Source organism: Xiphophorus couchianus, chromosome 18, assembly GCF_001444195.1.
Source record: "Xiphophorus couchianus chromosome 18, X_couchianus-1.0, whole genome shotgun sequence".
Lineage (NCBI taxonomy): Eukaryota > Metazoa > Chordata > Actinopteri > Cyprinodontiformes > Poeciliidae > Xiphophorus > Xiphophorus couchianus.
In genome coordinates, this window is record NC_040245.1 from 19,847,776 (window position 1) to 19,861,463 (window position 13,688).

The window sequence follows — 13,688 nt, forward strand, 5'->3', positions numbered from 1 at the left end:
AAATATTACAAAAGGCAGCATCAAGATGAATCTTTTAACTCAACACATCATTCATCACGTGATTCGTCTCCTTCAGACTCTGTTGCCAGGCAGAGTTTTCCTGCAGATGCTGAGTCACTGCAGCTCTTTAAGTTGCCTGTCAGAAAATCCAACTTCAGAGCATCACTAAGACTCGTTTCCCCCCCGAAGAAGCGAACACATCTGCACGCTTTCCATCTGCAAAACAAACATGCTGAACCGCACAGGACAGCAGATCTGGTGTCAGTCTGTCCTTGAGGACAAACCAGCCTTGTCCAAACATTTACTAGAAGAGCTCACAGTGAGTACTTACAATGAATGTGGGGGGGAAAAGACTGTTATTTAAAGTGCAAAGTAAGCAGCAGACTGTGGGGTGATGAACAGGGTAGCAACTACAGCAGGTGTAGTTTTATAGTTGGAGAAGATGGAGGGCTGGAGAGTGCTGCAGCGACACTGCAGCATTTACAAAAAAAGCCTCATTTCCTGATGCACATTTCTGATGCTTTTTCCGAGAAGAAGGATGCAAACCAGAATAGGTTTTAATATTTTTCTAGTTAATGATTTATGTTGCAATATTCATGAGAATAACTTTAAAAAAACATAATGAATAAGTTGCATTAGAGGTTTTTCATCTCTAATAGTCAGTGGGGTAAAATACATACATGTTTTACAGTAATGTTTCAAACTGTCTTATAAAATATTCGTCAGGTGTTTCTTCAACTTAATCTCCTGGAAAACATCTTAAAGGTGAAGAAAAGATGCCACAACCTAAATTCCCTAAACTGCAAATATTATAGTTTTTTATGGGGTTTGTCAAAGACGAAGAAGGTAAATTAGCTCTGTTGATGTTAGAAGAAGCTCTTTAAGCTGCAGCACAAACAATACATAATAATGCTGCCAGAAAACACGAGTAGATGACATTACACTGTGAGATGCTGTGATGGAAGCAGAGCCCAACGGAGAAAGATTTTTATGACTAAACCAGGTTAGTTTGTCGTCGTCTGACTCGACAGTGGAGGCCAGCAAATTTTCTTCTAATTCTCCAAATTGTTTTTCTCGGTTTCAGAGGCACAGCAGCTGAGACGGTTCTGAACTGTATGGTTATCATGAAGGAATCGAGTGAAAAGGTGCGATAGGAAGAAACACAACTTCCCTGGTTGCCATGCCTCAAACAATGACATTATGTTGTAAAACAGTAGATCTTGGTTAATCTAGAGATTCACTTATTGTCAGGATTTCTAACGACTCAAAAATCCAAAAACTTGAACCACTATTTTTGTGACCTTTGACATAATTTGGATTCAGGGTCCATTTGCATTCAGACTGAATCTTTTTTCTGGTCACGTTCCTCACTCAGATCCACTTGTGCTCATCTTTCATTAAAACAGTTTCTGTCCCAGCGGCCGGCTTCACTGTCAATAAGCGTCTGAGACGGAACCACAACAAAGCAGAAATACATTACAACCAATAGCTTTCACTTACTGCTGGAAGAAGACTTTCTTCAGGCTGGTCACAAGGAGATGCATCTCAACTATAACAGTTTGTTTTGGTGGCTTGGGAAAAAAACCCTTTGAAATATGCAACAGAAAGCAGAAAAAAAGGAAAATATTTAGCAGCGGGAGCTCGGCTCCATTTTCCCATGAAGCCTGACCAACACTGAGGCTATTTTAAGAGGAACGTTTTCTATTTTTCCACCCAGGGGGACGGTTCTCTGCACAGCCTCCGGGTGCTTACAACCACCCCCATCTCTAATCTTGCTTTCTTTTTCTCTTAACTCAAATACTCTAGAATCTAAAAAGCATAACTGCCAATAAATTTACCTGAACCTGCCCTCTTTCCAGCATCCAGTCATGCGATGCTTACAGAAATATCTTTAGTTTTTCCAGAGAAGGGAACTTTCCTCTCTGCTCTGTCACAGCATGCCACACAAAGAGGCCAAAGCTTCAGTCTGATATCCGACACCTCAAAAGAGAGATGCTGTACGGAGCTGGAAAAAGCTTCTCACCGATGCTACGATTACAAAGAAGTGTGTTTACTTTCCAACTTAAATATTCAAATGAAAGCTTGTGGGAATGTTTTGCATGAATGCATAGAGACGAGCACCAAGCCATCATCCACATGGGTCTGGATGTGCCACACACACACGGAGGACAAAGCCTTTAAAGACTCTGACCTCTGCACGGATGCCCTCCTCAGGTTTCAGGTTTCCCATTCAGACTTCCGCTGGGAGGAAATCATTAATGGCACATCGAGCTGCCAGTTTTCCACCCGGCGGCAGCAGCCACCACGCCGATGATCAATCGGCTCAGATGAGCACGGTTAAACCGGCACAGACATGCACAAGGCATTAAGCGAATCAATGAAAAGCAGCATGGGAGACAGGAAGCGTGGCGAGGAGGTCAGGAAGCTGCTGCAGCTCTACTGGAACATCTAGTGGTAGATGACAATAACATCGAAAACAGGAAAAGGTTCAAGTTAAACTCAGGGCCCCAGATCCTACGATTACAACACCGAGAACACGTTTTCTGTGCTAACATGAGTTTTCAGCTGCTCTTGTTCAGGTTTCTCTGCTGCTTAAACACTTCTACAAGTTTTACACAACATTTCCGGGTCAAACATGCACAATCATAAAAAACTGGATATTTAATCTAGAAGCTGCAGGCTGCATTATTTCCAATTACCACAGAGATTTCAGATTCAGCAGATTATAATCTCTGAATCTGATCCAACCTTCATGTTGATCAATGACCAAAAGACTCCTGTGGCTAAAAAAAAAAAAAAGACTGAATAGAAATTTTAGGAAAATTACCAGTTTTGTTACAGGATATTTTACCTTAGATTTATTTGAGAAATGCATGATCTCTATCACTGTTTTCAAAACTTACCAAAGAACTTAAATGTAAATAACAAATCTTTGCACGTTAAGATCACATTTTGCTGTGCAAAAACTTTTTAAATTGTCTGAACATTTAGTAACGTCAAAATTTTCCACTTTAATGAGATCATGCAAGTGTAGGACTTCCAGACAGATGGTGGCGCCAAAACACAAAGATGGAAAAAAAAAAAAAAAGAACAGTGAGGAGAGATGAGCCGTTTTCCCAGCAACAAAAATAATTTATCTCTCAGGAAGAACAAGCGTACAAAAGCTGCATTGATATTCTGGCCAGAAACTTTCACTCATTCTTATTGGTTCTTTTCTTCTTCTGTGCAGACGTATAAATCAGTGCATTATATCAATTCTGAAAATAGTTTTACTAAGATATGCAAATTTCTACAATGTCCCAACAGCTTCTAGAAGAAGCTGCTATAGTATTTTTTAAGCTGCAGATGCGTACTTTGCTACAAACAAGAATGCTATGTCATTGCACTTTGCGCAATAAAATATGTATTTATTTCCTTATTTAAAAAAGGAATTAAATTTTTTTTTTCATCTTTTAATGTATTTATATTGTATAAAAAAAGGCTTATGTGGTTAAATGAAAAATCTGCAGAATGGGTCAATTTTTTATGTGATTATTGATTAACCATTAATTGTTAGCCCCAAAATAAACACTGAAAACTAATTTTATCCCAGAGGTTTTCGTTCATTTTGTTTTGCTGCATGGCGGAAAGCACTGAGGCTCTGAGGCAAGTGAAAAATGGCACACATTAACAAAAAGGTGTTGTGCAGATTTCACAAACACGTGGATATGAATAAAAAGGAACATGGTGATTGTGTGGAAAGTGAAACCTACAATCTGTTGGATAAAGTATTAGATTTACTCTCTGCAGGCCTGTAGTGACAACATGACCAAGAGACAAACTCCACCTCTGCATCGTCTCGTTGATGGTAAAATTAAGTATATAAAAGAAATGCACAAATATATTAAGCTCGGGGTTTCAATGAGGCTTCCAGCACTTGAGCTTCAACTCTTTGGTTTGTGACTAAAATCAACTTCCATCCTCGTTATGACGTTCGGGGGAATTTGTATTAAAACTGAGCTTCTAGACAGTTTAGATCACATGTGTCAAACTCGAGGCCCGCGGGCCAAATCCTGCCCATCACAGCTTTTTATGTGGCCCTCTAGATTCTAGACTAAACACTTGGTGAGCTTAAATATTATGTGATCAAATAAAACAATGCAGGTTTTATCTGTTTACTGCCAAATTATTTAAATCAGTCCCTCCAGTTTTTTGAAAATTATTGTGGAAATTCCCACAACATCAACAAATCCTAGCACCTTTTGTTGCCCTGGGAGTTTATTGCAGATTTTTCTCAAAAATTGTCAAAAACTTTCTTACTTGTACTGAACAGCTGCCTCAGCCTTAATAGATGTCTATAATAACGATCTATACAGCTAGTGATGAGAAGTCGCATCCACCGTAGCAAATAAGCACAAATATCTCCAAATTAGTACCACGAAAACTTTGATTTTATTTTTTAAAAAATAAAATAAAATCACAAAAAGTATCACAAAATCCTGGAGGGACTGAAGAGACGTTCAGTAATATTTAATTTTAATAATTCGTTGATATTTTAACAGTTTAACAGGTTTTATTAATACATAATACGTTCCTGATCTTGATTTGGCCCAAAACAGAAATGAGTTTGACACCCCTGGTTTAGACGGAGGGAACTCAAACAAGTCGGCGTTAACGACTTGTTTGAACAAGTTCTAACATAGTCAGGACTTGTTCAAACATCGCGTCAGTTTCCTGTGTGAACGTGAAGGCCTGCTGCTGCTGATGTGACGACGGATCGTTAGTGTGACTGACGGGAGCCGCAACGCAACATTCCTACAAGCTGCACCGAGGCAAACAAGCTCAAGTCTGATCTTATAGGTAAATTGTTATTTTCTTCTTTTTTTTAGACAATTATATTTTAAAAATGTATTATGTTTTATTCAAAAATATATTAATCTGGTATGACACTCGTGGTTAGAATAGCAAAGCATTGTTAATTACATATATTACGTTTTTTGACTTTACACTTTAATACCATCTTAGATTAGGGGCAATAGATGATTAAATAAAGTTACTAAAACTTCAGAAATTCAACATGGAAAGCTGATGTTCTGTCTCTGAAGAAGCGCTCGTGCCATCCATCAGTACCTTTTAAGTAAATTTACCTAAAGCAAAGAAGAACAGGAATACAAATGAAACAGAATGTAATAATAAAAAGTCTCATTGCAGGACTAAGTAGGTTGTAGCTGGCATGTCACCAGGGCAACAGGAGCCGCCTGAGTTTAAACCAGGCAGAAGCTGCTGATATCGTCTCAGACATCCAAGCTAGACTTGTTCTCAGTGCAGCATGCAAGTCAAAACATGTTCAACATTCGTCAGGAAGATAAGGCTGGTACAGCGTTACGCCGTTAACGAGACAGTTGCAGGTATTTCTGCAGACCAACTAGAAAACAAGCAGTCAAGATCATTCTGTAGGGTTTCAGCTGCAGTAAGACCACCTGAGACTTTATGTTGACCGTAAACTGGCAGCGTTTACCTAAACACTGAGAAATTAAAGAGACATGGCTGAGTGAGCTGAAAAGCCATAACCAGGTTGGACACATTTGCATATTCATCGTTTATGAAGAAAAGGTGCCGAGTTGGAACGAAAGGCTTAAAGGCACAAAGGGATTACAGTCCAGGAAAAAAAATGTAATCTATAGCTTTGAGGTATGACGAGATATTAATTGAGCTGTGCGTTTTATTTTTGATCTTCATTTAACAGTCTTCTGGAGGGGGTGCAAATAAATGGCACAACAAGACACACACCTCAGATGTAAACTTTCACCTATGTAGCTGCAGCTCACCAATAGACAGCCTGATGACGAAGCAAATTCAAGAATGAAGAAGTTCAAATCTCATTAAGTTATTCTGACCAAATGTTTATTCAAAGGCAGGACAGTGTAAGTCATAATCAATGCATTTTGTTTCACAAATTTAAATGCAAATATTGATTAATATTTCAAAATTTGAACGTGAATCCAGAGTTTTACTCACTAACATCATTAAATGCTTGAGATTTAAGGGGGGAAATTACAAATGTAAGGTTAATCTTCATTTGACCAGACCTCACTGCCCCTGAAAGCTTCCCATCCGATCCAAGGAAGGAGTCCATCTCCCAGTTCTACAAGTTTTTTAAAAATGTATTTATGTTACGGCCAGTGGCCTTCGTACGTTTTCTTTTTCTCTTCCGTATCTGTATATCTGCAGCTTTCCAACCAAATTGACTCCACTGGGAAGTGGATGCAGCCCTCATCCTCCTGTGCCACTCCCTGAGGCCTACAGCAGAGCTCATTGGATCACCAATTGTCAGCTCCACCAATCTGTGATGACGCCTCCCTTTTTAAACCCAAGACTTCCTGGGAGAAGGCACAGCTGATTCTTTGTTGAGATAGCTTACTGCTTTGTTGGGTGTTTGACTGCTCTGAATAGCTTTGTCTTTCTGTGAGCTTTTGTAACCTTTGATAGCTTTTGTCCCTGTGTGGGTTTTGTGTCTCTACTAGAGATTTGTAGTTTGTTTAACCTTGTTTAACCTGGACAAAAGGTGCAGCTTTGCTTTGTTAAGATCTTTGGTTTACACCTCTGATTGTTTTGTGGATTTTGTTTTATTTAGTACTTTTGGTTGTAAGCCCCTACCTTTTGATTATTGTTGATTTTTACCCTTTTATTTTGTTAAACCCAAACAATAAACCCCAAACTGTTAAAAATGTAACATCTAGGTTTCTTTAATGTCACTTCTCCTTCTGAGGAGCTGCTACATTTGGTATTTCTATTGAATTACATAAAATCCATGGGCAGCAAACAAAGGGAAGGAGGAGTAAACAATCACAACGCCTCTCTGATTAATTAGCTGTCAGACTTTTATAATAACCTGATAAATATGTTGTAGCTTCAGTCTCTTAGGCTTATTCAGCAAGGAGACTTTGTCCTTTGGTGCAGGATAGAAATAAGTGAAAACTGTGGTTCAGTCACTGTTTAGCTTTTAGTGCTAAATAGTGAAAGAGGATTTTCTATTATGGCCAAATAGTAAACAGAGTTAATAATAGGTCATTATTTGGCTGGATGTGTAAATAAATACACACTTATACCCAAGGATATTTGATCTGTTAAGCCAAAACATGATTTATGTGTTGTTGTTTTTTTCCCCAAATGGTTGCATGCGACCACAACACTGGTCAACCTTCCTGTGTCGGCAGCGAAGTGGGGTCAGTTTTCTACCTGAAACAGATGGTGTGCCAGTCGGCGTTGAGGGCCTGGAGGTACTGCTCATCGTAGATCCTCTCTTTGCATCCCGCACACTCCGGCAAACGTCCTCCAGCTGCAAAGACACGTAGGAAAACAGGATCAAACCCACACGGATGTGAGGCTTTATTTGGGCCTCAGCAGATCCAACAACGTTCTGATTGTGTCCGTGTTTGCACGAGACTCTTTATCTGGCTTTCCATGCAAACTTACCCAGCTGGTTTATGATTCACCTGAGGAAGAAACTGAACACACAACAAGCATCTCTGCTCTGACATCACTTCTGGTTCAGCTGTACGAACACAGCAGCCAGGCTTCTGGTGCCAGTCTGACTTCTGGGTAAACTGGTAATAAGATGGTGATAAGCTGGTGACAGTGTATTTATATTTAAGAGTTAGAACCTGAAATAATGTGCTGATGTTTCAGTTTCTTTAATATTTAAGCTTTCGATTGCAACAAAAATATATAAGATAAATAATTAAAGTTGCTGTGAACCTTCAGCGAAGCTTTAGGAAAAATTCCCTTCAGTCTTTCTTTCTAAAGGTTACTTCAGAAACGTTGTAGAATCCAATCAAGAGCTTCTCAGAAGGTTAGAGTTTAAAATCTGGACCTTTAGAGAAGATAAATCTCTAAACATTTCTAAAGTAAGTTTGTGATTCTACAAACTTACTTTCAGGGGAACCTTGAAAGTTTTCTTAAGTTTCCTTACAGGAAAGTTGCCCTTAACCTTGATGCAACACTTTTTAAAAGGTGTTGTTTACATTACATCTGGAAAATAATAGCAAACATTTCTAACGGTTTCTAAAAGACTGCACTGTCAGCTTTGCATTTCTCCTTCAGGGAAACCTTTAGGAATGGCCCAAAAAGGTTCTTTAAAAGATTTGATTTTGAAAGTTATGGTTTAACATTTGGGGAACATTTAGAGAAGATTCCCTGGCAGCTCCACAAAGATCACACAGTTGCATAATGCGTCAGTGAACCTGTAGGATCCTCTGAAGGTTACATTCTGAAACTTGTAGAAAACCTTGACTAAACATGAAACTTTCTATAAGGTTGCATGTTGACAATTGTAGGAAACCACTAGTTAGTATTTGTTTTGCATTCTTGAAACTAACCTCAAGAGAACCTGTAGGGAAGATTTCATAAGGTTTGATAAAGCTAGTTGTCTTTGTAAAAGTTGCTTCTATGCTCCAATGAAAATTTCTGAAATTATCCAATAAACCTCTCTGAAAAAATGAAAGGTGTTGGTATCTTCAAGCTATCTTTTGGTGAACGTCCCTCAATATGTGCCATTGGCTACATTGTGAAAGCTTTTATTTATTTTCCCTTCGGTGACTTTCCCACTAATTAGTCTTTAGATGACGTCCTGCAAGTCAGAGGGAAGTTAATCTTTATTGAACCTTTATGGAACGTCATAAACGTTCTGGTTAGACTTCAGGAAACTAATGCAGAACATTTCTGGATGATTTCTTAAAGGTTACACTGCGACTGTAGAAACCATCAGGCGCGTTTTAGGTGAGGATTTCTTGAGTTCACATTGTGAAAGTTGCCGTTACAACTCAGGGAAGCAACTTTCAGGAAAGATTTAGGGAGTGGTTCTTGAATGTTACAATCAGAAAGTTCTGGAAAACCTCTACAAAGAAATTTCTGCTGGTTCTCATAAGGTTTTATGTTCAACGTTGAGGCAAACTTTTAGAGCACCTTTAGTGAAAGTTTCCTGAAGATTCCAGTAAAAAAAAAGCATTTTCACAGAACGATTTAACAAGTTACTCAACAGCAGACAAGGTACTAAAATGTTTCCAACCAAAAGTTTCTTCATCAGTCATCGCCCGTCTAACAAACCATTTTGCATCCAAGTTCTCCATTTGTTTTAGGAACTTTGCTTCCTTTTATTTTTGGCAGATCACAACAGCTAATGGGATTAAGTAGCATTAATGTGGTCGCTCATGTATTATTAAACACCCGAGATCTTAAGGTTGCACAACAGTTTTCCTCAAAGTTGGCAATCCGCACAACACAAAGCAACGTGTGCAAACATTAACCTGACCTCAGTGTTAAGAGCGGCCTGCAAAGGGCTGTTCACTGCTCCATTCCTTCTCACTAATGAGAAAAATGTTTGGTCTCAGGAAGAAAAAACCCATTTGGATGAGTTAATATGCGAGGCATCATTAGAGGAGACATTGGCTGCAGCTAAAGACGGGAGACTTTGGAAGACATCCGTTTCTTTGACAAATGAAGGAAAGAGGAGCTTAGAATCAACTAATATCAATAATGGAGCCTCAGGTTTACTACACTCACTGGTTTCTGAAGTTGAATGTCTAAGAGTCATTATTTCTTTCCTGTATTTCTCAAGACCAGATAGTAAAAGCAAACAGACACACCCTCATCTTCCCACACACAGCATGAGCTGTACAGGTGAAGCTCTGGTAACTCATGTCTTGCAGAATCATTGCAATGCAAATGTAAACATCATGCAAAGTCTGTGTTGCTCTATTCATAGAACATGAGAGGACAGGACTAACACAGTCTGATACAAGAGGGACAGATGAAAAATCTACAACACAACCAAAATAAGCAGCTAATATTAAGCCCTACATTTCTGTGAGATGATGTTCTTTTTTTTACCCACCCAAATGGTAAAAAGTACTTAGAAAAGCATTTGTTTGTTTCATTTAGACCCAAGAGTCTTGTCTTTTCACCGGTTTGTTGTTCTTCTCTCAATCTGATCATAAACAATCCTGTTTTTTACTGGTTGCACATGCAGAGAGAGCTTGGTGCGAGTCTCTCTGGTGCACACAAACATGACGGATGCATCAACTCGAGGAAAACATGGCTTCAGAATCAGCGCCAACATGCTCAAACAACCTCCCTTTGGATGAAACGCTGCCACGTCCATATCTGATCAGTGGATGTCAAACACAGCAACAGAACTGCGCCTTTATCGCCCCTCTGCCTGCAGCGTCCTCTGCCTTTTAAACGCCCTCACCTCCCTGCAGCCAGCTCCTCCTCACCTTCCTCCTCTCCCATGCGTTCGTCCTTCCAGGTGCAGCAAAGCAGCATCAACCTCATTCACTTTCCTCTGGTCTCCTCCGGAGAACTTCTGGTCGACAGAGAACCGGTAACCGACGTCCCCCCAGCGGCCCCACCGCAGCGCGCTCCCCCCGGTGCTGGTGTTTGGCTGTGCCTCGGTCGATCCCCGCAGCTGCAGCGGCCCACGCTGCTTCCTCCTGCCCGCTGCTGTTCGCTCGGTTCTCCGGCGATTCATTCAACAGATCCGCCGACCAATGGAGTGGCAGAGCCGGGGAGAGGAAAATATAGAGGCTGGCCAACCGGGAACACGCCCCAGTTAATGAATTCAGGATTTGTTTCCCATTCGGAGGGAGGGAGAAGAAGAAGAGAGGGATCTAGATATGGCAAGTCGTTGTAACATATAATCTAACCACTGTGTAGGATACAAAAACAGCTGCAAAAACACAACTAAAACTCACCCGAGGGAGATAAAAATAAGGCTTCATTATATGTTTGCAAAAAAAAAAAAAAAAAAAATGACTGCAATAGTCACAACAGAAAGACACATATCAATAAACAGAATGAGGTGAAAGTATCCATATAAGACATATTCTGAAAAGAAGAAAAAGCAAAAACTGCTGTTTTTGACTGGAAAGTTTTAAAAGTCTACCTGTAAAAGAAAAAAAAATGGCTTAATATAAGTCACCATCCAAGACCACTGTAGTTATATTAAATTACTTATAATCATAACCCGTTGATCCAATGGGAAGAAAACATGGAGGACAAGTGTGTTACTCTTCAAAATATTTTTATATGACATTTTCCCACGATCTCCAGTTGTAGCAGTAAAGATAACTGTGCTTTTCTGACATTTGTGACCAAGTTTACAAGCTTTTGTTTATCTTTTCTTTTTATTTGAGGACATTTGAAAGAAATCAGCTTATGTCATTATAGACAGCCAGTTGTACAACTACAGTGTGAACATTGTAGAGTTCCACAGGAACCCTGCTGCAGATAGAAAGCAGAGTCAGCTTCTTCTGCAGGATCCTGGGTCAGAGCTGTCCCTGGAGAGCCTCAGGAAACAGCAGCATGGCTTTATCATTTCCATCTAGGACACTAACTACAGGATTTACATAGTGCCTTGCAAAACTATTTATATCCTTGAACTTTTTGACATAATTAGCTGGCTTCTGGAGCTATGATGTTTGATTTGGGGTATTAGAATAAAAGGAGATGAATATAAACATTATTTTCCATTCATGCAATACGTAAAGGTCCCAAAAATTCAGTTTAAGTTTGTGGTTGTGCTATGATAAAATGTAAAAAAGTTAAATTTTACATGCCACGATGATGATGTCTTGACTTTGTAAACCTCCAATATATAAGACAAAATTAAATAAATCTGACATATTCTCTCATTATTGTGGCATTTACAAAGAGAAATAATTTTGCTAATTCTAACTGACCTAAAATAAACTTCAGACGTTGAGAAAAGGAGGTGAATGTGTTTTTATTCAATGTATGCAAACTCTTGGTTTCAACTAAATACTGCTGCAAAACAATTTTATTAGAAAAATTAGGAACAGCTAAGATGGATCAACTGAGTTGTTCTGATGTTTAATGAATGAAGCAAACAAACAAATGGAAAACAAATTCTTTAAACACATTTATTTTGTTATCTGTTAAAGAAAAGACATTGCCAGGATGTCTAGGATCGAGTCGCATGTGTCGTGGAGATCATAAAAAAAAGTGCAAAACCACACCATTCCTCCTTCTGACAACAGTTTTAAATAAAGATGAAGAGAGTCCCACGTCACATCCGACATGGTCCAACCCGGCGAGGCTCAAAGACAGTTCTCACGCAGCCCCGAGTGGAAGAAACTGAAGCCAGCTAACATCAAAATTAGTCAAAAATACAGTACATAGTTACACACGGAGAGATGCGGTCACATTGGCAACAGCACTCAGAAACCTTTGGTCAGTAAAGCCTGATAAAAGCAGCTCAAGTAAATAATCAAGAGGATTTTTATGTCTCACATAAATGCACATCCTCCCCCATTAAACAAAGCCTGCAATAATTAGTAACAGAGGATAAATGCAAAAAGATTGTTCTTGTTTTATGCTTTCCTGATAACAATACAGCTATGAGTCCAAACACTTATAACAGGTAAAATAAAATAATAATGAATGAGACTACACACCCAACATTCAACCACACATAAAGTTCATGTCAGCCTGACATCTACGTCTGGCCGGCTGCTTTTCTCTCCCTGTAAAGCATTAAAAGACGTTTCAATTGCGTTCATCTCTCTGTTGTTCAAAGATCAGAAAGTGCTGAGAAGACTTCACTGCACAGCGACAAGAATCAGCAAAATCTCAGAGCAGATGGGTTGGCCCGAGCAAGCTCCTGCCGCTTTACACTCAGCACGGCTAAAAATAGCAGCGGAGGAAGAGCGGGGAGCAGATTGGACAGATCTGATCAGTGTTTGGGCGAGCTTTGACCAAACCAACCCTCCCCGAGAGGCGGCGAGTTCTGCTCAGACGGGCGAGACACGTCCATAGGGGTTAAAACACAAAGGTCAGCCTGATCATCACAATAAAAACACACACACTCACTGAAGACACAAAGCATTTCTAACTCCTGTGACGGGGTACAAAGAGTCAAAGCTGATTAACTGGAACACATACATGATAATCAAAAGGCACTATCTATAACATATGTTCACAACAGAACGTGTACAAAATTCTGGGTCGGTGGGTTTGTAGAAAAACAGACATTGAAGTCAAGTAAGCAACAACAAACATCTATACAGGTTGTCTAATCGGGCTTTGTTTGCATATAAAATGTACATTCTAGATCATGCAGTAGCACCATGGTGTCTTGAGGTCACTGGATCTGGAGATCCTCTACTTCCTCCTCCCACAGTATTTACCCTGGCATCCTGCAGCGCCACCTACAGAGAACACCGCAGTAAGCTGGGTTATTAATTCATTACCCAGGAGTGGCTTCGACAATAATCGATCATGTTAAGGTTGCAGTTTTTCTGTGTGTTCTTATTGCCTTGAAATAATCACATTTGCAAAATGGAAAAAGCAGAAAAATCCAACCTTTAATGTGAAAATAAATACCGCATTAAGAAATCATGAAGATCAACATGATCAGTCTTTTTATATAGCTCACTGCCATGCTCTCTTGTTTTTCCATTTGTAGGAGGAACAAAGAAAAAGTCTTGGATTACTAACTAAAACCTTGCAGACACTCCAATCAGCTTACAAAGTCTAAGTATAGACCCCCAAAAATGCTTAGGCTACAATTATTTATATTAATCATTACTATGAACTCAAATGAAAAGTTGGATTTTTCTTAATTTCTGTGTGAGATTTAGCTGCGGCAACAACAAACCTTTCTATTTTCAAGGCTTTTAAAAACATTTTGC

At 39.4% G+C, this 13,688-nt stretch overlaps 2 protein-coding genes across 20 annotated transcripts in view; both read right to left on the bottom strand.

Moving 5' to 3' along the window:
• Positions 1–10,592, bottom strand: part of limk1a (LIM domain kinase 1a) — a 50,694-nt gene extending 40,102 nt beyond the window's left edge. Inside the window, exons 1-2 of the mRNA XM_027999256.1 lie at positions 10,254–10,592; positions 7,219–7,318 (exon numbers count right to left, since the gene is read on the bottom strand). Of these exons, the coding sequence (XP_027855057.1) occupies positions 7,219–7,318; positions 10,254–10,311 (158 nt within the window). The 5' untranslated portion in view covers positions 10,312–10,592. The remainder of the gene's footprint in view (positions 1–7,218; positions 7,319–10,253) is intronic.
• A 1,303-nt stretch (positions 10,593–11,895) lies between these two features.
• Positions 11,896–13,688, bottom strand: part of elna (elastin a) — a 67,266-nt gene continuing 65,473 nt past the window's right edge. For all 19 annotated transcript variants that reach the window (XM_027999252.1, XM_027999235.1, XM_027999243.1 and 16 more), the window contains one exon: positions 11,896–13,205. In XM_027999252.1, the coding sequence (XP_027855053.1) occupies positions 13,159–13,205 (47 nt within the window). In that variant the 3' untranslated portion in view covers positions 11,896–13,158. The remainder of the gene's footprint in view (positions 13,206–13,688) is intronic.